This window comes from Equus quagga, chromosome 10 (genome assembly GCF_021613505.1).
Source record: "Equus quagga isolate Etosha38 chromosome 10, UCLA_HA_Equagga_1.0, whole genome shotgun sequence".
Taxonomy (NCBI): domain Eukaryota; kingdom Metazoa; phylum Chordata; class Mammalia; order Perissodactyla; family Equidae; genus Equus; species Equus quagga.
In genome coordinates this window covers 93,528,812-93,552,832 of record NC_060276.1, presented here as the reverse complement: position 1 = coordinate 93,552,832, position 24,021 = coordinate 93,528,812, and the positions used below count along the sequence as shown (strand labels likewise).

The following is a 24,021-nucleotide window of genomic DNA, read 5'->3' as shown; positions in this document are numbered from 1 at the left end:
CATGCAATATCTGAATGCTTTGACCAATTACAGGGAAAAGATTGGTTTATTTCTTTCGAAGTATTAATCTTTAAGTTAACCGTAAAACAGTCTTAAGTTTATTTTTGTGGAGAACTTAATGAGTTACTGGGGCAGGCATAGGGCAGGGAGCTTTTCCAGGGCATTCTCATGGCCATGCAGGATGGCGCTTCTCTTAATCAATCACAAACTGTGATGAAATCAGCTTCTCACCCTCCCCTCAGCTCTTTTAACAAATGAGTCCATCATAAAGAGTTTGAAAATGATATCTGTTCATGTTTCTCATACTTTTATATTAAGTATGGTGTTCTGAAGCCTATATTAAGAAGCGCTATTTTTTCTTTCAGATGATGGTGTTAGCAATTTACGCATCTGGTATTATCTTGAGATCCATAGCTCTCCTGGACCACCTGTAAACGTTATCGAAATAAACTGTTTTGCTCTGGTAAGAGCCCATTAAGTATTCATAGACTCTATATTTTTGCAAACAGAGCTTTTGTTGTACACTTAAATTGCTGTCTATAAAAAATATCCATATTAAATGAGCATATTGGGATAAATTATTCAAATTATGGTATTTTTTTAAATCCAGTAATACTGACTTTAAACGCTTATGGAAAACATCTTTCAGTTCTATGGTGTCTTATAGTGGCTGCCCTGGTGAGCATTCTACCTGCACGTTTCAAGACTTCCCAGGGCAGACTTACCCTTAGCCTCTGTGCTGCCCTCACACACATGATAAAAGCAGGATTGTGCTCTCGAGACTCTCTCAGTCGTGATTCTTCTTGGCTTCCACAGCAGGCCTTTCACTTTGAAACATATTTGGAGCAACTGGCATAGATTTGAGGTTTTAAATAATAATCACTAAGAATGCAATTGTCTCATATGGATTATTAAAGTGTTACTAAATCCATGTCCAGGATTATTTCATAAAGTCAAATATTGAGAGTCTTGGTTTGAAAGAAATAGGAGGACAATATTAATTGCCAATAATCATGTTTTAATCAGATTTAATTTCCTTATTGTTAGTACTAAAATATTTAAATTGATAATAAATAAAGGTTATCTTCATTTTAAATAGGCAGAGAGATTTTTTCATAAAATTGATTATTTCGAATCTTGAACTTTTTCTCCAACAAATAGAAAATAAGAAAAGACGTAAAATACTTTGTCTATAAATCAATTATTTGCCCACCTCATTTCTGGGTAAATGTCCATTGAGGCATAGAAAATGAATGGTTAGACTATTGAAATGCACTCTAGTATAGCTTGGAAAAGCATTTTATTCTAAGTGGAAAATGATTTAATATGATGATGATAAGATCATTTTACTCAATGAAAATGGCCTATTTCCATGACCCTGTTATCACTGTAGAATAAAATCTTTCTTACAGGTTATTTTTAAATGACATAACTTTAATTAGGGAATCACTTGCTGTGGAAAATGATTACTGGATTAACAGTCATCTCTTTATCAGGACACAGGCGAAAAATTTTTTATAAAAGGAGAAATTGGGACCATGCTATCCAAAAAAGGGAAACATTGGCTTCCTTATTAACTATATCTTTAAAATAGGAATAGAAATGAGTAGAAATATGCAACACAAACTAGTAAAAGTAGATGTAATTCTAAAATTACTTATAGACAAACAACTTTTGCATCTTCTCATTAAATGGTGCATAAAGTGCCTCCTTTTTAGAAAGACTTATTAACTCTTCAAGAAAATACTGATAGAAATTGAGATTTTTTTATAACTCTCAACCTTGAATGGTGAAGATTGTCATGCAGGTTGAGAAACATACACCATCTGGGTATTTTATGTGGATATGTCAGAAGACTGAGCAAAAAGAAGCCACCACCTGTCTCTTTTAATGAACTTTGAATATGTTTTCATTTTTTAAATTAAGATTTGCATATACACTTTCAGGAATACATTCTTTTCGTAAATAATATACCTTCAATTAACAGCCCCTGTCCATTTTCTGTAAAGGACTTGCCCCTCCCCATACAATAAGTTCCATTATTATCGTGTGATCCTAATTCAGTTTATGTTGATTTACTATCAATTTTTAATTTAAACCTCTCCTGGTTTTGGTACTACAGTGGGCTATCTATAACACATCTTGTGTGTGTGTGTATATATATGTATGGATTGATTCTAATTATTATCAATTATATTACTGAATAGTTAACATAGTTGTTTCATAAAGACATTTAAATAATTTTCTCTCAAGGTCTACACAGATGAAAATGCAATTCCTGAGCCCCCATTCCACTGAATAGTTTTACATCATAATATAGGAGCTAAACTTAGCACCGTCATCTGTTAGGTTGCTATGTTTGTCGCAATAGGCAGGGGTTCTTACTAATTAAATGTTCACTTTCAGCTGAGGTTGGTGGAGAGAAGGGTAGTCTTTTTCGACTAGTTCTACACACATAGGTTACCAATGACAGGTGATGTTATTGCCAAGTTATTAAGTTTTCTGACCTTTCTAATAGTAATTGCCTAAGGTAAAAACTTAGACACTCTTAAACTCTCAGACATGAAGATTTAGTTGGTGAAGATGACATGGATTCTTTTAAATAATCCCATCAAATAAACCTTTGTCCACTTCTTGAAGAAGATACTTTCTGAATACTTTCCAAAGTACACTAAAATTGGTGTCCTCATCTATATATTATTTCCTAATATTTTTGACTGCATTTGGTGTTTTGCCAAACTTTCAAGAAATAGTTTACTTAAATCTCAGATTGTCAGATGTAGCAATGGAGCTTTCAAGATACTAAGCCACCTCTGATTTTCCATCTGCATCTCACCTTTCATTACATTCAACCCAATTTTCATATCTTCCTTAGAGATGAATGAATGGTCAGAATCTCTCTAAAATAGGGTTTGTGTAAGAAATATTTACACCCTTGAGGCACATAAATTTAATTACTTCTTACAGCAGATTCCAAAAATTAGATTATATTCACCATAAACAATAATTGGTTGTTACTAGTTCACTCTCTGTTGGTGTAATTAGAATTTCTCCTGGGAATTTTGACATGTAATAGCTGCTGTTCCATTTTGTTTGAACTCAAAAATCTCTTGTATGTCATATAGTTTGGCTGTGGGAGAATGAGAGTAATCTACTAACTTCCGACTGACACTCAATAATTTCAGTATACAGCAAGGAGCTATAAATATAACAAAACTTAAATGTATGAGCAAAACTTTATATGCTTTAAGTTTTAGATTAGTCATAGCCTTCATCATATTTGTTCTGTGGTCAGTGACAATTGCATGACCATTTCTTTACTGATTTTTTTCATTCTATAATCAAACTTTGATTACATTCAGTCTATTTTTAATAATCGGAGACTTAGAAATCTCCCCATAAGCAAGTAAGAGAGGAGCGTAGTTAAAAACACTATTAATCCACTTGATGTCAAATATAAAAATATTAATACAGAATAACATATGTGAGTTTGCCAACCATTTTCAGTAAGTTTTTAGTTTAAAATTTTAGCCTCCATAGTAAGAAAAATATATTTTGAAGTACTCATATGTTTTCTTCTTTCCTTCATATTTTATAATCTTTATTTTTCTAGGTGAAAAATCATGTATCTTGGGTGTTGTGTATGATATTGAAATTGTTCTTCCTCATGAAATGTTGTGGTAGCGAAAATTAGCATTCTGCTTTAAATTTATCTTGACAAATTGTGAACAATTCTTAAATAGGAATTTGTTTTAAATATCTCATGGCCTAATTTGTGTTAAATCACAAAATATACTGCCATGCTACATATATATAGATAGAAATTTATATCTATCTATTTATCTATCTATCTAATCTATCTATCTATCTATCATCTGTCTATCTATCTGTTGAACCTATCTTAAACAGTTAAACAAAAGAGTACTTTCTAGGGACCTGTCCCTACAATTAGATATGTTCCTATTCGTCACTGCTTTTCATAGTCCACCCCCAACCATCCCGCAGGTTATGGGAAATGTCTAAATACACGTGAACAGGCCTATAGACTCTACAGGAGTTTCTGGCTTTTTCACAACTCCTCGGTGCCATACCACTCCTAATCTGGCATTAGCACCCACCCGCCTTGATTGCACCTCTGCTTTCTGTATGTCTCAGGTTGGATGATGGAGGATTGGAGATGGGGGTGGGTGGGTGAGGCATTACTTCCGTAGGCACAGTGACATACCAATGGCAGTGACATGCAGATGCAGAGGAATAACAAAAGTGTTTCTAATTTACAGGTGCAAACTTGGTTTCTCTGAGTTCTGAACTGCTGTCACTGGCAGTTTAGGAAAGTTATTAAGACAGATGATAGCTAACACTTCCTCTGAATTATGTGGTATGTTTCAAAATACCTTTTGGTATAGTTTGTTTATTGACTTGGTAAAGTTTTCAAATTGAATAAAATTAAAATTGAAGATTTCCTCAATAATATGCATTACTTTAATATTATTGTGTTTTTTGAACCTCAGAAATAATCTTTTATAATGAACTCATGAGTATCTTCTGGAAGAGGATACGGCGAAAAATACTTCCTACTTGTGCACAGTGAATTGTCATTGGGCCAATTAAGCTTTTATGGGCACACTGGTGAGAGTAGGAAGTCATGAAGTTTTCAGTGCAAATAGTGAATTAATTTTTTCCTGCTCGGAGAATGTGTGAACTGGCATTCAAATGACAAAGTTAACCCACCGTCTTTCTCCCATCTGAGGCTGCCGTCCTTACCCAATAACCTTCATAAAAGAGGCAGCCTGGGTTAACTCAAATTTTTAAACTCTTCCTGAGTCAGATTTTCACATGGTTGCCGTATTATTTAGGTTAAAGTTGTTATTATCCAGAATATCAGACATATTAACAGTCAGATGGATATACAAACAGTAAAGCTTCATATGAATTGCACATTTTGTCCTTTAATGAATATTTGTTGTCTCTTGCATCCCTGGCACTATTCTAGATGCCGAGGAACAGTGCTGAACAATACAAACAAGGCCTCTGTTTGCATGAAGCTAATGTTCTGGTGCAGTTAGACAGAAAACAAAACTAAAATAATTGAAGTGTGATATTTCATGGGAAATTCTTTTCTTGTCCTAGATTTTCAAGTAAAGACACAAACCTGAGAACTATAGATAATTCTATCTCCATGTTATGAAAGGTGTTGCTGTGCCATTTGTTTCGGACTCACTAAATGTATTAGTTAGGGTATTTCTAGCTGCTATAACAAATTAACTCCAGAATTTCAATGGCTTAACACAATAAAAGTTTTTTAATAATTGTAACAGTCTGGTGCATTTGTTCCCTATTGGTGGCTGGCATCCTCCATGTTGTGATCCAGGGAGCCAAGCTCCTCCCATCCTTTAGGGACTCAGAGGTTCCTGCACGTAGGTAGAGAAAGAGAAAATGGAGAGAAGAGAATTTCCACTAGTTTCTTAATCATCTTGGCATAGAGGTGACCCATATCACTTTCATTCATATACTATTGGAAAGAACTAGACAATTGGCTATGCCTGGGTGCCAGAACATTTTGAAAATGTAACCTCTGGCTGGACAGCTGCTTCCCAATGATATCTTCATGCTATGAAGAGGAGCACAGAGTTTTGCTAGAGAGATGGTATTTCTGTCATGTCAAGGGAGATGAGAAATCTTCAGCCTATCACCCACTTCCAGCCTATATATATAATGGCCAGAACACAAAAAGAGTGGGAGTGCCTTCTTTAAAGAATGGAAACTGACAGTTTAGCGTCTATTGGATTTTGGTGCGTTCCTGCTAACAAATTGGACCATGGATGGAGGGAAAATGGCTAGTGAGAGCAGCTGCACTTCCACTGGCATGAGACAAAACCTTTTGGATCAAAGTAGATTCTACTCCGTGGAAGGAGACTGGGCTTGGGCTGCTTTAAAAGGATCTGCCTCAAGATACATTCTGCTAGAGTGAGAAGAACCCAGGAGAAAGAGTCTCCATGGGGTAATGCTCGAAAGAGGAAGAGAGAAGGAAACTGGAAGGTCAACTGGAGAAGATCAGCCAGCACCAATTAAGTAAATGACCTTTGTTCCTTTACCTCTCATCCTATCTACATCCTGTAACCTGAAGGGCCGTATTAGCACAGTGATTGCAGGAGGAGAGGAAGTTAGAGCAGGGGATTGAAAAGAGCAGGTCGTGTCCACCTTCCTCCTCTCTAGCCATCTGAAAAATTACTAGAAGTCCTGGGGCTGGAGCTGGGGTACCAGGGACGGAAGATCAGGAAAAGCATTCATTGTATGTGAGATGAAAGTGTTGGTTCCGCACTTCTTTAAATATCTGAAAATGAGGCTTCCAAGCACCGAGAACCATACTAATAAAACAACGGGATGGAGAACGGGAGATGTTGCCTGGTTTCAAGAGCAGTAGTGGGAGAGAAACTGTTTTCACATTACACTCCACCAAGTTTAGTCCATCCAGTGTACCCATTACCCTGAGAATAAATGACCAAGATAAATTTAGACTGGTAATTCTACGAGCAAAAAACAGTCCAAGGTGATGTTGAGGGTGCTATGAAGACTGGGGTGGTGCACCCGGGTAGAGCAACTAACAAATGCACAAACCCTCAGGACAGAATGAGCTTGGTGGGAAGAGACCCAGCAGGAAGGAGCCCAGGCATTCCGCGAACAGACAAAAGGCTTATGAGGCTGGAGTCTGGACAGAAATGGTAGAGGACTGACTTGTGATTAGAGGTGTCGGCAGGACGACATCTTGTAGGACCTCAAAGGGCAAAATGAGAGATTTTATTCCATGTGCAATTAGAAGTCACTAGAGAGTGCAAAGAGAGAATGACCTGCTCTAATTTATATTTTTAAATCTTTCAAAATTTTTTCTATTTTAAGAAAATAAACATATAAATTATATTTCAATGCTAAAAATGTTTTAGATTTGTTTGAAAATGAATGTAAGTATTCAAATTTCCTCTTAAAAGTTTTATAACTTGCAAAATTCAATGTATCTGTACATATTTTAAAATAGTATTCCAATCTTATCTGAGTATTTGAATTTTTTTCAATATTCTAAATTTTAGAGTCTTATGAATGTCCTCATGCTTTAAAATCTTTACCTATAGTCCACAGAATTAAATATATATTTTAATCCTTTTACAAAGGATTGCGAGAAATTGAAGTAATTTCTTTAAACAGTCGTTATGTTAGGTAAAAATTCTTTAAGTACAATCAAGAGAAAAATACTGGATCCCTTATAAAGGAATGCTCTCTATCACTGAAGCTAAAAGGGGCCACGTGAAGATGAAAGACAGCTTTTGAGGTCAGCGTATAGTCATTACTATTTTACTTGTTTCCGAAAAAAGAAATGAGTCAAAATAGATTTATATTGAAGTCTAAACAGAAGTTAGCCTTAAAGAACCACTCATCAAAGTGGAGAAATATGCTCTTGGCAAGACATATACTAGTCAAATATTTTTAAACCTTTTTGATATATAAAATATTCACAGAAATTTCACCTGACTTTGTACTTCCAGTTGAGTAAAAGTTATTTATCATAAAGTGGAATGGGGTGGCAGGATACTTTAGACAACAAGATTATTAACCATTTCTGTAGATAAATACCTGTTTTATTTTGTGTGTTATTTGCTCAAAATAGTTATGCATTTCTGGATTGTATAAATAACACAAAGGAGGTGTTCCAAGAATAAACCTACAAATTTTGATCATCTCATAAATGATGAATGACAAAAATTTCTTCTCTTTAACTTATTGAATGCATCAAATACTTAAAGAAATATCTAATTTTTTGGCCTTAAGAAATATAGATAGTTAGAAAATTAATCTTGTCCAAATTAATTTTGACAGTATTCTGGCACATGGATATTTAATAGAAATTACTCATATAATACCATCTTTTAATGATGTCATTTAGAGATTTTTATCTATTTAAACATGGAAGAAAATAGCATTCAAACCATAATGAAAGTTAGATTTTATTTTTTTAATATTTTAGTGAAATTTGACATATGTTTTACCATACTAGGAATACAGAACAGTTAATTGGAAACTTAAAGCTTTTTACAGTAATGAAACATTCATTTCTTTTGAGTCTATTACTATTTTTGAGAAAGAATTAAATTACAGGGATTCTCCAGAAATTACAGTACTAGTTAGTGCCGGTAACGCTTAACTAAATGATTATTGTCTGAAAGGCTGCTCGGTGAAGGATGTTGAATGGGCATCCAGCACTACTGAATAAGAGTGAGATGACCAGGTAGTGATGGTTGCCAGGATGTGGCAAGGAGGAGCTGTGACCCAAGTGTCATCCTCATTTCCTTCTTTTAAGATTCAGTCAACCACAGAATGTCATGACACGTTTCTAACACGAGGGCATGCTTCTGTTATATGGCTTGTGGTTCACAGAGCAAACAGTAGATTTAAAGTGGTTTTGTTTTCTGTGTTCAAAGTTTCTATGTGATAAAATGTAAAGCAATTCAATATTTCAGTACTTTATTCCTCTTTAGACCAAAGTTTTTTTAATGTACAGTTTTCAAAATGTGAGTGGGTCAAAATGAGCATTATTTTTTTAAGACATAGAATAAAACAGAATAGGAAATATCAGAGAACATGATAGGTGGTAAGAGTAGGGACTGTTTTGTGAAGCTTTTTTTTTCAGTGGTATGTGTATATGGTCAGGATCATGATGTAAAATGAATTACTCTGGGTTGCAGTTAAAACATTTTGAAAATCAGTAGTTTAGAGCCTGGCATTTTTGCCTCTGCAAAGAAGCTTAAACTGACACTGACCTTCTCTGAAAAATATCTGAGTAATAGACAAGACAAATATCTAATCCAAAATGTCTCATTTCAATTTTCTGTCTAAAGACCTAGGCAAAGTTTCTAGGCCAATATATCCTTATTGATATTTGTTATCCTGGCATATTCCTTTGGCTTAGTTGATTTGTTTGATCCTTAGAAACTTCTTAGGAGGCTAAGTTCTATGACAGTCTTATAAAACATGTTAGGTTGCCTAGAAATAGTAGATTCTGTGACATTAATACCATGGTTGGATTTTTTTGCATTTTATGTTTTTACTTCTTTATAATTATGAGCATTGGATACTTTAGGAATTTAAATACCCATTTATTTTAGGAATCCATGATCCTAATATCTCCTGAAACTGTTCTAGATGGCCATTTTTTGTTGCATTTATAATTAAATCTGATTTGTAATAAATATCTACACTAATCTAGCTGTACACTTGTACATATCCTTGATTTCCATCTTTCCTTGCCTGATCTTGTTCACCACGCTAAATGCTATTTCCATTCCCTTAAAATGTAGCATTTATCCAGTCATTTATTTTTGTAGAGGTAATCAAGCAAATGTTTATTCCATGGACAAAGCTGTAATGTCTATCTTGAAGATAAATTTTGTGAATAACTCTCTCCCCATCACCACCTGTCCCCATCAACTTGTTATCAAGGATTTTTTGGTCACTCCTGTAATGTGATTTGATAAATTTCAAAATAGAGCTCCATGTCCTAAAGTACATCTGTTACCAAGTTTTCAATTATGATGGAAATGTTCAACATCCTCCATTTTGTTAGGTTAAGGCATTATAGACAACTGGTCTTTGTTAAGATTGAGATATGTCTTGTCTATTAATCACCTTTAAGACATTTGCTTCAATTAATGGCTTTTACTTTAGTGGAAATCATAGCTGTCATGGGATGAAATATAAGTTATTAGCCAGAATGGGTTAGAATGAGGATCAGGAAATGTCTTGGAACTTGAAGAGTGCCTTCCAGGGCTGAGTGGATGTAGCTAGGGGGGCAGGACAGGAGAAACCAGAACAGAAGGAAAGAATCTAAACAGGAAGGTAGTCGTATTATCGGTATAATTTGAATTGTTAGTTCAGATTGTCCCTACCACTTGATGCTAATGTACAGAGCTACCTAAAGTGCATCTTCTGGATCAGCAACAGAAGCCACAACTTTTTAGAAATAATGTTTTCAGCCCCCATCCAAGATCTACTGAATCAGAATCTTTGGGGCAAGGGGCCAGTAATCTGTGTTTGAGCAACCTCTACAGGTGATTCTTATGCATGTGAAAGTTTGAGTGCCACAGCTAAAGGAAACATTGGCAAATGGACCTCACAGTCATAATGGTACTGAAGAAAAATGTATTTTAAAAGTAAATTTACAGTTTCCTTAGCATTTAGCTAGATGGATCTCTTGAAGTACTTGTTGAAAAAAAATAGTGTTAGCATTTACCAAGAGTAATCGAGGAAAATATATAAAAGATTAAAAGCAAGTGAGATAGCATGCGGAAGTGAATCAAGGAGAAAAAGAAAACAAATGGCCTTAAATTGTACAAAAGTTCTCTTTGCGTTTGCTTCTCTAGGACGATGACTCTATGCTGACACTAAGAGCTGATTATATATTTGTTCTGTAATTCTAGGAGGGTGTTTGCATTGAAATACCTCTCTTTAATCCAAAAGAGCAGCTTGTTCACTTAGATGTGCTATTATCGAGTGCTGCCTTCAGTGGACTCAAGGAATTTGTACTGTATCCATTACAATGCCTCAAGTATGTGGTACGGTATTCTCCAGCAGCTACAGGCCATAAAGATGAAAGGTACAGTTTGAGTGTGGCATTATATTTCATTGTTGATCCTTTGAAATTAAGATTTTAAAATTGTTACTTCTTTGCATGCTATATTCATTCAGATTACACTTGCTCATAGTTTTGGCTTTCCTTAATACCATTCATAAAATGTACTAATTTAGAGTTACCATTGTTTTCTTCAGTGGAAAATATAATGTATTGGAATATCAAATTAAATAATTCCTAAATTGCTCCTTATATACCCTCTTTCATTTCACTTTTCACTAAGCAGATTTTTCTAGGTGCAAACATTGAACCAAATGAAAATAATTCCACAAGGACTAGGAGTTGAACTTTCAACTTTTTTGATGAAAATTTATTTATATTTTATATTCTCAATTAAATGCAAATCATCCACTTGGAGGACCTAGAGAAAATTAAGGGCATTATACCATGCTGAATACATACAGACATATATACAGACATATCACAAACACACACCCATATACACATATATATTAGCAATGTAATGACAAGTGTTTTTATAGCACGATAATTATGAAAAACTTTTTTTGCACTATATATTCACGTACATGCACAAACACATAACCTGTATGTTCATGACTAACACAATTAGTTTATGGTAAAATAATCAACTATAGTTGTTTTAAAGGTAATATTTGTTATAGTTTTAAAGACTAGTATTGAAATGTACAATGCATTCCATTATTCCATTAAAATGGCCTTTTGCTAGTTTATGTGCTCGTTGAGAGTTAGAATAATTCTTATTTTAATGAATGATGACTAAATGAATATATTTGTGAAATTTTTAAAAGATAAAAATTTTTGTAATGTAAAGCATGAAAATGAGAACACAATGCATTATAAAAGACACTATTTAGATAGATTACCATTAGAAATGTGGGCTAGTCTCCTCTCCCCAGTGTGACCGCAAAGGCTTTGTGAATGTAGACTGAATTCTGAATTTTCTTTATCAGCATATCTGAAAAGACATAATTTTGGCCAATACTTACTACTGCTTACTCTATTCTCTAAGTCGCTGGGGTGTGTGTTTTACAAGATACAGACATAAAATTCTCAAAGTTACCATAAGAGGTAGGAGTGATTGCTCCCGTTTTATAAATGATGAAATTGAAGCTCAAAAAGTTAGGTGACTTGTTCAAGGTTGTGCAAATAAAAGATAACAGAGCTGGGATACCAGCCCAGTTATACTTTAGACTGTGACACTCTCTCACTGTCTTCCCCAAAGGCGAGCACATACTGATAATAAAGGAAGCTCTCCAGAGCTGCATGTTACTTGATAGCCTTCACATGAAAATATAAACATGTTCAATTCAACAAACTAAATTTGATTCAATCACAGCTTAAAAGCAGGACTTTCCTTTTTTTTTCTTTTTTTGGTGGGAAAGACTGACTCTGAGCTAGCATCTGTTGCCAATCTTCCCCCTTTTTTTCTCTCCAAAGCCCCAGTACATAGTTGTATTTTCCTAGTCGTTAGTCCTGCTAGTTCTTCTATGTGAGCCAACACCATAGCATGGCTGCTAACAGACAGACGAGTGGTGTGGTTCTGCACCCGGGAACTGAACCTGGGCACTGAAGTGGAGCACACTGAACTTTAATCACTAGACCATCAGGCCTGGCTCAGGACTTTTCTTGTTGTAGCTCCTGCAAGACATTTGAATTACTGGTGTTTAAACATTTTTCATTGATTGAACAGGCATTTGTTAAACAGATATTACTGATGACACTGTTTTTCTTGAATAAGTGATTTTTCTCACTAAAAATGGAAAATTTAAAAATATATCTAAAACGGGAGTAGAATGTATCTCAGAGCAGTTGTGAAATATTGTATTTAAAGTTGTATAGGATTTTTTTCTGTCAACTTATTGTACAAACTAAAACCACTGACAAGATTTTGTATATTTCTTTCCACCAGCATTGTTTTTCAACCTGATTTTGCTCTAGAGTTCTGGTACTTAGTGAAATTAACTATTGAATTACCAAAACCAACCACACTTCCCGAAATACAATGTGACCTTGGAAAGTAAGTTCTATTTAATAGATAAAATTATTTCATGGAAGAAAAAAAAGCTTATCTGAAAGAGTATTGTTATAATGCATTTAATCTTTTTTAATGACATCAATATATTTTTAGTAGTTGATTTTCTTTTCCAGGGAAGGTTTGATATTTAAACTATCCTGTGGAAAACTTATGTGAAAGAAAAACAAGCCAGGACTTAGTAAGGGAAGGCTTTTATTTATTATTGCAAGGGAGGGAAAAGGACTATCTCTACTTGCTCTTCAGAAATCGACAAGCGTCTTGAAATCAAACAAGAAAAGCTTTTTCTTTTATACAGTAAAGGAGGGGCAAGCAGAGATAAGCAGAATCTTTAGAGGGAACGTTGGACAAGGAAGGGAAAATCACCCATGGGGACTGATAGGAAAAGGATCTCACTGTGGTGAGCTGATTTCCGGGAGAAGCCGAAAAGGGAGGTATGTTCCACTTTTTTTGTGCTTGCTCAGGTTTGGGGACAAGCAGAGTTCAGGGGCCTGTGGGAAAGAAAGAAGGCTGACTAAAGTTTGGTCAAGGCAAAGCAGAGGGTAAACAATGGGCAATTGGGAATACTTGGTCACTTGGTTAATACCGTGTGCCCTTGAGATATGACCATTTTTACTTAGGTGGTTGAGTTCCTATTGCCTGTCTGGCACAAGTTTGGTGCTGGTACACAGGGATAACCAAGTCACAATTTCTGCTTTTAAAGACGATATGCACTAGTGGGCAAATCCTTGCCTTTTTGTTAATTTCTCTCCCTTAGCACACCAAAAGAGGATTGAATTCTCCCAGTGCTACATCTTGAGCCAAAACATCACTGCAAGTGATTTATTAAGGAAGTGATCCAAGTAAGAAAAATCAGTAAGAGAATAGGGGACGCAGGATAAGAAAAGGAGGACACTAAGCAAGGGGTGTGATTGCAGGTACAGCCTCAGAGTTTATCTGGTCCAACAGAGAGCTCTGGTGCATAAGTGACATCTCAGAGTTTGTCTTGTCTGGGCACAAAGACGCTAGGCTTTTGAACTCCCATACTAGTCACATAAGCTTCCTCGGGATGAGATATAAACTCCCAGGCATATCTGCTGTCTGTAGGGTTGAGGAGGCTCCAGGAACCAAAGGCAATCATCTGAAGGTCTCAGATGGAAGATGAACAGCAAGCATGTGGAAGTTGGGGGATGGGGGCAGAGAGCTGGTAAAAATCTTCTAGGGCACTGGATCGGACACCAGCAGTGTCTACTACAAGTTATTAACAAACTTATTTCTAGTTTTATTTTATATGTTTTAAAAATATATTAATAGATGAAAACTATAATGTATATGTGTATAAAATTATTAAGAGATGTGAGACCGTTATGTGAACATATTTGGCTCAACTAGTTTTATAATCATGGTTTTTTCATTCACTAAAAGATGCTAGCCTTCTTTTTTTCTTTTTAAGTTCTCGTTATTTTTGAACATGTTTTTCTAAAACTTAATTTCTTTTTATCTGTCATACTGTTGTATAATTAAAAGTCACATAATATTAAAAGATGTTTCACAGTAACTATTTTTTTAGCCAGCTTCATCCTGGATCCTTATCTTCTTTGAAAGTTTGCATGACCTGTAATTGTACCCAGTGTCTTTAAAACTTTTAACAATATATATTGGTGTGGCTCTATTTTCATAAATTTTTCTGGGTAGTTGGGGTCTCTTTCAATATGAAAACACATGACTTTCAGTTTCTGGAAATCTTGAATTATGCCATCTCTCTATTGTCTCTCTTCTCTTGTCCTGTAACATTTATGTTTTGGATTTAGAACTTGAGAGCTAATACTTTAATTTTCTTACTTTTTGGCCTTTCCGCTCAGAATTTGTGTATGTTTTGTTTTCATTCTTTCCTATTTCATTGTTTCTCCAACGCTTGTTTTACTCATAATTATGTGTGAGGCTCTAAAGTGGTAGTTAGGCCTTATTGACCCATTCATGTTATTCTATGTGCCATTCTTCATTTATTTTCTTTGCTGCAAAAACCATTCCTTTTTATTGCTGATGGACTTGTTTTTTTCCTAAGTTTGGTATATCATGAAAAATATTGTCTATAACATTGTATGTGCCTTTGCTGCACATTTGTTCTCATTTCTATTGGTATAAACACAGAAAGGCAATATCATTTCAATTTAGTGGATAATGACAAAGAGTTCGAAATTCGTTGTACCTGTTTACACTCCCACCAGCTAATTATGAATTGTCATTGCTTCAAGTCTTCGAGAACATGGGCATTGTAAGACTAATTTTAGCCATTCTGGTGTGTGTGAAGTGGTACCTCAATGTACTTTTAATTTGCGTTTCCCTCATGACTAATGAGGTTGAGTACCTTGTCATCTATTTGTAGACCATTTTGATATAGTCTTTTTTGAAGTGCCTGTTCACGTCCCTTGACCATTTTCCTATTACTTTGTCTATATTTTCCTTTATAACTTATAGGTCTTTATACATTTTGTATACAAACCTTGTGGGATTTATATGTTGCAAATACCTTTTCTTAGACTGTGTTTGCTTTTCAATCTCTTAATGGAGTCTTTTGATGAAAATAAATTATTAACTTTAATGTAGGTTAATTTATCAACCTTTTTGTTTTGTCCGGTTCTTCCATACTCCAAGGTCATTAAGAACTTCTGTGTCATTTCCAGAAAAATGTATTGTCTACACCTCTCATATTCAGATCTACAGTCTATCTGGAATTGATATCTGTATGTGATGTGCGAGAAACATCAGTTAGGAGGTCATTACACTAATTCAGGGCCAACATGATAGCAGCTTGAACCAGAATGTTGACAGTGAGGGTTGTGAGAAGTGTCCGATTCATGGTGTATTTTTGAAAGTAGAGCTAATGAGCTTTGCTGACGAATAATGTTTGAGGTGTGAGGAAAACAGAAGGGCATGGATGACACTAAGGGTTTTGGCCTCAGTAATTGGAACAAAAGATTTGACATTAACTGAGACAGAGAAGACTACAAGAAGAGCTGGTTTGAGGGTAGATATTTGGAGCTCAGTTTTGGTTCCTGTTAGACATCTGAATGATGAGTAGGAAGTTTATTAAAAAGCCTGGAGTGCAGTAGAAACACTCATGTTGGAGATACATGTTTAGTTGTTCCCAGGTTTGTACTGAGGATAAGCAGAGTAGAGTAAGAGTTAGGACTGTGCCCTTGCACTTCCAAGTCAGAGACAGTGTTCCTATCATGTATGATTTACCCTACCAGTTATTATAATGAATCTCAGAATGATAGATGAGTCACTTAATAATAATTGGTAACATAAAATTAACTGAATTAAGTAACTCCAAGAACTTCTACATATTAGAAGCAATTTTTGGTTTATGCATTTTACGGTAAGTGCATTCTTCCCAGTGGTTCATGATATTTTCTCATCACCAGCATTCTGCACAATGTTTTTTAAATGTCTTTTTATTTTTAAAGAGTTTGACTCATAAAAAGTTGAAAAAGCGATATAGAGTTCCCATAGATCCTTCACCCTGGAATCCTACTTGGTTCACATTAAAATTAGTTTGTTTTTCATTGATTTGGCAGGTAATATTATTTTAATTTTCCCTTGTTATTCTCTATTAACAAGTTTGAAACAGTCTCAGTGAAAAAATATTTTACCATGACTATTGAGAAACATAGAACCCAAAGAGAAAGTGGTAACATTTTAAACATGTAAGAAATTTAATCTTGCACCTAAATAAGATGTGCATCGACAACTCTCAGTATATGCATTTACCATCTACAAATTTCGTTTCTAATTATCAGCAAAACTAGCAATTAAAGAAAAGATCTATTAGATTCAATTCAATTCAAAAACGTTTTCTGGATGAACAGTGAATCAAGCACCTCTTTGGTTTTTATATTTTGCTCGTTGGTCCACTGGCAATCACAAGCTACACACAGCTCTCTTACTTTCTGCACCTCTGCTCATTTCGAATGTCATTAAGTTATATTAATCCTTTGCAATGAAATCTATTTTAATTCCCACAAAACTTACACTGTTTTTTATAGTGAAAATATAATAGGATTCTATTTACGTTGTAATTGTGAATGCTATAAGCATACATTTCGGACCAAATATATTCTACTTTCTGCTTGTATGACTTTGACTTTTTTAGATTCACATATTAGTGAGGTCACACAGTATTTGTCTTTGTCTGACTTATTTCACTTAGCATAATGTTCTCAAGGTTCATCCATGTTGTCATAAATGTTAAGATTTCCTTATTTTTTATGGCTGAATTATATATCTCTCTCTGTCTATCTATATAATGGATAATATAGATAAGTGGATTATCTGCTAGATAGATAGAGATATATAATGAAATATTATGAACATGGGAGTGCAGATACATTTTTAAGATACTGATTTCATTTCCTTTGGCTATATACCCAGAAGTGGGATTGCTGAGTCATATAGTAGTTCTATTTTTAATTTTTTGAGCTACCTCCATACTGCTTTCCATAGTGGCTACACCAATCTACATTCCTTCAAAAGTGTACCAGTGCTTCCTTTTCTCCACATCCTCACCAACACATGTTATCTTTTTTTTTTTTTTTAAATAATAGCCACCCTAACAGATGTGAGGTAAAATCTCAGTGTGGCTTTGATTTATATTTCTGCAATGACAATTTTGATGCTGTGTGCCAAAAGTCATTAAAAACGATGGTAGAATGGATGGACCTTAAGGGTATTACGCTAAGCGAAATAAGTCAGAGGGCAAAAGTCAAATACCATATGACATCACTCATAAATAGAAGATAAAAACAACAAACAAACACATAGAGACAGAGTTTGGATTGGTAGTTACCAGAGGGGAAGGGGGAAGGGAGGAGGGCGAAAGGGGTGATTAGGCACATGTGTGTGGTGACGGATTGTAATTAGTCTTTGGTGATGACCCTGTTTCCAAATAACGTCACATCCTGAGGTCTTGGGAGTTAGGACTTCATTATATCTTTTTTGGGGAGGCAATTCAACCCATAACAGTCATCAAGTTTTTAAAATTATCATTGAGCAAATTTAAGAAAAAGTTTACTAGCTTTGTTTTTCCTTCCAGGTGTGTCACTCAGATAATTCCTTTGGTTAATCCTACGCACGAAACCTTAGAATTGCAAGCAACAAACAGTAATTCTGATAATTTTGTCCTGGATTTTAAAAGATCACCAGTAAGTATATTCAGAAAGCCAAGTAACCTACCACTACTACAGCATTGTCCAGTTCTCATTCTGGGACAACATGGAGTATTAGCATTTGAATTATTAATAAGGTTTCAAATGCCTAAAATTAAAAAATAAAATTTATATATATATCCCCAATTTTAATTTATCCAAAAAACCAATATCATATTCATATAAATTTTTGAAATTGTGTATGCTAGATTCATGCTCATTATTATTGAGTTCTACATAAACTGATTGTACTTTATTTCTGACCATTTTGCTAATTAGTTTTTGCAGTAGTCTCCCAGTAATTTGATTTTGACTCAGCAGTCACTCTATGTTTCCAGGGTCCCAAGAGGCCAGTTCTTTTCTAGCCTTCCATGAGTTCCTACCCACCGCCCCCTCCCCCACTTCCAGGCAGTACTGACAGCTCTGCCCCTCTCTCCTTTTTCTGCCTCATTTTCTCATTCCTTGGTCCCTGGCAGAGACTAGAGCCAGTCAATGGGCTCAATCACTTTCCCCTCCCCTAAGTAACAAAACAAGATCTAAAGGTTTATCGTGACTATCTATGTTTCCAAAACATATGATACCAAATATGTGCAGTGAATGCCAAAGTCATGCTTTCAGGTAAACTTCAAAAGGATAATTGCAATAGATCGTTTTCTTCAGATGACCTCACAGTACATCGTGAAGCCCTATTAAGTAGATATGGTATTTAAATAAAAGTCTTTACTGGGGCCGGCCCGGTGGCGCAGCGGTTAAGTTCGCACGTTCCGCTTCTCGGCGGCCCGGGGTTCGCTGGTTCGGATCCCGGGTGCGGACATGGCACTGCTTGGCAGCCATGCTGTGGTAGGCGTCCCACGTATAAACTAGAGGAAGATGGGCACGGATGTTAGCTCAGAGCCAGGCTTCCTCAGCAAAAAGAGGAGGACTGGCAGTAGTTAGCTGAGGGGTAATCTTCCTCCAAAAAAAAAAAAAAACAAAAAAAAAAAACAAAAAAAAGTCTTTACTATTTGCTGTTTAGTGGTCATTTAACAAATCTACAATGTGATCTCTTTATTTATACTTTAATACCTGTCTCTTGTCAATCACTGGTTGCCAACTAATAATATCATGATATAAAATTAGTTCTTAACTGCCATAATATGTCAAATTAGCTATCACTAAGTATTATATTGCTAAAATTGGTGTATATAGTTTAATCTTAGAAAAAATATATTAAAATGTACATACATGTTTGTATTAACACTATATTTTTCACAATTTAAATGGAATATGATGTTCAGGCTATAGTTTACATATAACTGAAATTACTCATTAGAAAGTGGTGTTTTCATATCCTTTGAATCACTACTGTTAGAGAAGAATGTAAACTGTGATCCAAGAGAAAACAAATGTAGTAAATTTATTACACACGCCACCTTACGTTACATAATGAAGAATATAGACTCTGCATTATTTCCAACCATCGCTTTCTAGTCTGTTCATTCTTTTATATACTTATCAAATATTTTTGAGCACTGAATATGCAATTAACTTTAATATTAGGAAAAACTCAAAAATAAATTTATAGTTGAGAAAAATACTATTATATATATAGGACAAATAGGAGCACACATTAATGGTAATGATAATAAATGGAAAGTATAAATAGGTCCAATTTTGCTCGTGGTTTTGTTGCATAGTATTCATGTTTAAATAAGTAAAGACTTTAAAATATTGACAATTACCCATAAATTCTTCAATAAGTAAGCATAGATTGGTTATCAAGGCAAATAGTGATATAAAAAACTCACTTCCCTCCGACTATATCTTATGAAAAATTTCAAAAAGATACAGAAATTGAACGAAAAATACAATGCAGAAACTTATACCTTCTATCTTGGTTCTTATATTAACAATTTGCCACATTTTTCTCTCTTTCTCCTCTCTTACAATTCTTAGTGTTTAATTTGAAGGTAAATTGTAGGTATGATATTTCAACACTAAATACTTCAGATTATGTTTCTTAAGAGTATATTAATTTCCTACATCATCTAGTATCCTGTCCAGATTAAAGTTTACTCAATTGTCACAAGATTATCTTTCCCTTTTGAACTAGGATCCAGTGTAAGCATACACATTGGAATTGGTTATCATAATGATGCTTGGAATGAAATTTTTTTAAGTTTCAAAAAGTCCCTATATTTAACATATTACATATATATATATCCCATTACACTAAACCAGTAGGTTTGCTATAGTTCAATTCCAACCAATGGTGTTTATCTTTCTTTCCTTGAAACCATGGGAGATGCATTTTTCAGTGAATTTTAGGTGGAAATAAAGGAATTTTATTGAGTTACCGCTTGGTTATATAAACTACCTCAATCTTTACCACATGACTGACATATATTTATATAAGAGGAATTTGAGGCCAGAGAGGCTAAAATACTTAAACCGTATGGTTAGTAAGTGGTAGGACTGGATTAAAATCCAAGTTAATGTAGTATTATATGATTTTTTCCAATGAAATAGATGATTTCTGTCATGTATATACATAAATAGAACTTTTTTGTGATGTTTGCTATATTGAAAGAATATATGAAATGCAACTATTCTTATTATTTTGCTAAAGTTGATACTAAAATTAATTTAAACTCCTTCAGTGTGCATTAACTGATAACGTTGAAGCATTCGAGGAATCAGAGGGGGAGCCAGCCTGAGATAAAAATATTTGCTGTAGATAAACCACACATACATATAATGAGGAGGTGACTCTGTTCTAAATATAACATTGTTTGTACTTGTATTTCATGGTTATTATCAGAGTTTATTGAGCGCCCAGTGCTATATTCTACCAGGATTGAATGATGTTGCTAAATTGCAGTTTTACTTTTTCAAAAGTTACCTGGCAAAATACATTAGCAAAAAAATAATTAGCTCCCTTTTCAGACATGTGCCACTCATCCTATCATTCTATAAGTCTTGATATTAAATATTATATTATTCACAGTGTAGAATTTTGATTACATGAGATACTCAAGCCCTCATTGTATTATGAGAGAGTTGCTGGCTTTTTTCACAATCCCTAAAGAGGGAGCTCAAACTACTACTGTTCAGACTCGAGTTATTGCAGCAGGTCACACCTTGAGTGTGTGTGTGATACGACAAAGAGGAAAACTTCACTGTATACTAAAGAAGCATGTCTTACATCTACGTTTAAAATCAGTTCATTTCTTTTGACATTGCAGGACTACAAGTTAGGTTCCCAGTGGTTTGATATGTATCTTGGGGTGGACAATAAACTACAGGTTCTTAAATAAAACTCATGTTTATATTATTGGGGGTTCTAACTCAGCTTAAAAAACTAATCCTGATTTCCTTTTATAGAGCGAGTAACTCCATGTGGTCATTGTCTGGGGGAAGAACATGGCTGAGCACTACTAAACTCTGTTTATCATGAGCTGTTTTATCAGTATTCGCCAAGCAGGCGTACTGAGAATGGATAATGTGTACAAGGCAACGCATTAATCACGTGAACATCAACCTGGCATATACTCAGCACACAAAGATGCTGACTCAACAAAAGTATTAATTTTTGATTCTTTTTTTTCTTCTTTCTGAATTTGCATAGCTGATCGTACCTCCTCACACCACCAAAGAGGTATCTGTTCACTTTTGTCCTTCTGCACTTGGAAGAGTTGGTCATGAAGCTTCTATTGTCTTCCACTGTGCTCAGGTATGATAGAGTATTCTTGGACCAAGTTAACTGAAGTTCAAAGTCAGTAAATAAGTAAATAAGTCATCCCGTTGACATCTTTTGCAACCAAAACAAGTTCACTGTAAATTATTAATTAAACGAACTTTTGAAAATAGGGTATACTTTATGTATGTTCAGGCATCTAAAGAAGGCGTTTGCTTGAATGAAGGAGAATATACATTCAGATTTAAAATACAGGTATTTTAATGTAAATACAAAATCGTTGGCATTTATGTTAATTTTCTGACTTGCGTTTTACTATTCAATTTTCACAAACTTAAATATAAAACTGTAGAAGATATGATCTTGCAAATATTGTGGGTTTTTTCACTGTATTTCATCTGTACAGTGTTCCGGAATAATGATGATTTTTAGAAACTACAATAATCATTTTTTAAGCATCTCCAAACTTGCTACCTGCCATTCTAAGAATTATTTCTATTCATTGTCACCACAGTCCTATAGTAGAAGTGTTATCAACCCCATTTTATGGGTCAGAAATATAAGAAACTCGGAAATTAAGATCAGGCAGCTAGTAAAAGATTGAACCCACACCTGAACCCAGAACATCTGGCTTCAACCCGTCTTCATGACTGTTTTGACAGCTATCTACAGATTGCCAAGTGATTATAACTTACTGCAAATAAAAATTTTACATAACTTTTTACATTTATTATTTTGTACTTCTTCAAGTGTTGATCAGGGGAGGAAAGTAAATGGAGGCACGTACTTTATATCCTGGGGGAAACCAAGTAGCTTACAAAACCCTGTCATCTGAGATGCAGTGGAATCAAATATAATATGTGGAATTAACCTTTAGAAAAGAATTTTTGAGGCCATTAAATTTCCTGCATAATTACTGACTTATACATGACCTGAGGCAAATACTGTGGAAGTATGCTTGACTCTCAAAATTATTAAAGAAAATAAACAGTAATCATTCTCATCCAGAAGGGAAATATAGTGGAGATTATTTTCTTTTACAAAAATAATTTTAAAAAGGCATATCTTTTAAATCATTGCTTCATAGCAGGGTTAGCCCATTCAGCTTACCTAATTATTGGGGACAATTTAGTTCCTTGCATTTCTGGTGGAAATGATATCTACTCAAGGATAGTCTAGCACATCAGCAGGGCAATACATCCTAATAGCTTTAGAAAATCCCAGCCTAGAAGTTGAACTTGAAATTCTTTATTAAACAAAAGACCTCAAAGAAGTAAGTAAGCAACTGAAACTTTTTGTAAAATCAGTTTAACACTAGTGGTTGATTTCAGTCACTCTGAACATCTGCTTCCAAGTTGGAACAAATCTCCAAGCTTTCATCTGTGGTTAGACTTAACTTGAGAATTCATCCTTTCAGCTACGGAGTCCAGAGCCCTTCAACCTTTGTGATTTTTCTTGCTTTTCTTTTTTTGCCTTTATTTTTTCTTTCTTTTTCATTTCTGAATCATTTGGGTCTTCCTTTTTTTGTTTAATTTATCCAGTCAACATCCTTTGCAAGCAAAATGAGTTTATCCTAAAGTATTAATTAAATGAACTTTTGAAAATACAGTATACATTATATATGTGTAGGCATCTAAGGAAAATATTTTTTTTTAAAGATTTTATTTTTTTCCTTTTTCTCCCCAAAGCCCCCCAGTACATAGTTGTATAGTCTTCGTTGTGGGTCCTTCTAGTTGTGGCATGTGGGACGCTGCCTCAGCGTGGCTTGATGAGCAGTGCCATGTCCGCGCCCAGGATTCCAACCAACGAAACACTGGGCCGCCTGCAGCAGAGCACGCAAACTCAACCACTCGGCCACGGGGCCAGCCCCTAAGGAAAATATTTTTTAAAATAAAAGTTCAGGGTTTACTTTTCTAAGTCTAAGAGCTTGCGATTACTTGTAGCTATTAGGGAAAAACACACAGGCTTCTGTCCTTCTCTTGATTTCACTGATAAATATGTCTGAAGTGACACACACAACTGAGTAGCTGATTAATCTAAAATCTAGCAATGACAATGCTTATAGGATAAGTTTTAACTTTCTGAATGTGACTCTTTGCTGAACTTAAGGAAATGGCTATGGTTTATTATTTGTTTCACCTGTTTCTGGTTTGGATCCATGTGAAGAGCAGCTCCACATTGTAAAAATCCAACTTTAGGCTAGTTGTTGCTGCAGATTTTGAATCCTGAGATTAATTTGGTTAGGACATCACAACTGCAAATATAATAAATTCCTAATTCTAGTCTCTAAATGAGACTGTGTTACTGCATAACAGAAGAGGAACAATAGTAAGCAGCAAATGTGATAATCAGGCCTTCTCTTTGGTATCAAACATTATGTTCTGAGATTTTCTTTGTCGGTTTTCAGTTGTTTCCTTTTTATTTTCAAACAGTTGCCACTCTATTTCATTCATACTTGATTGTGTGA

At 34.7% G+C, this 24,021-nt stretch overlaps 1 protein-coding gene across 2 annotated transcripts in view; it reads left to right on the top strand.

Moving 5' to 3' along the window:
- CFAP47 (cilia and flagella associated protein 47) overlaps positions 1-24,021 on the top strand; it is a 431,185-nt gene that overhangs the window by 323,813 nt on the left and 83,351 nt on the right. For both annotated transcript variants that reach the window (XM_046672810.1, XM_046672809.1), the window contains exons 51-55: positions 366-463; positions 10,467-10,642; positions 12,570-12,677; positions 17,767-17,875; positions 21,486-21,590. In XM_046672810.1, the coding sequence (XP_046528766.1) occupies positions 366-463; positions 10,467-10,642; positions 12,570-12,677; positions 17,767-17,875; positions 21,486-21,590 (596 nt within the window). The remainder of the gene's footprint in view (positions 1-365; positions 464-10,466; positions 10,643-12,569; positions 12,678-17,766; positions 17,876-21,485; positions 21,591-24,021) is intronic.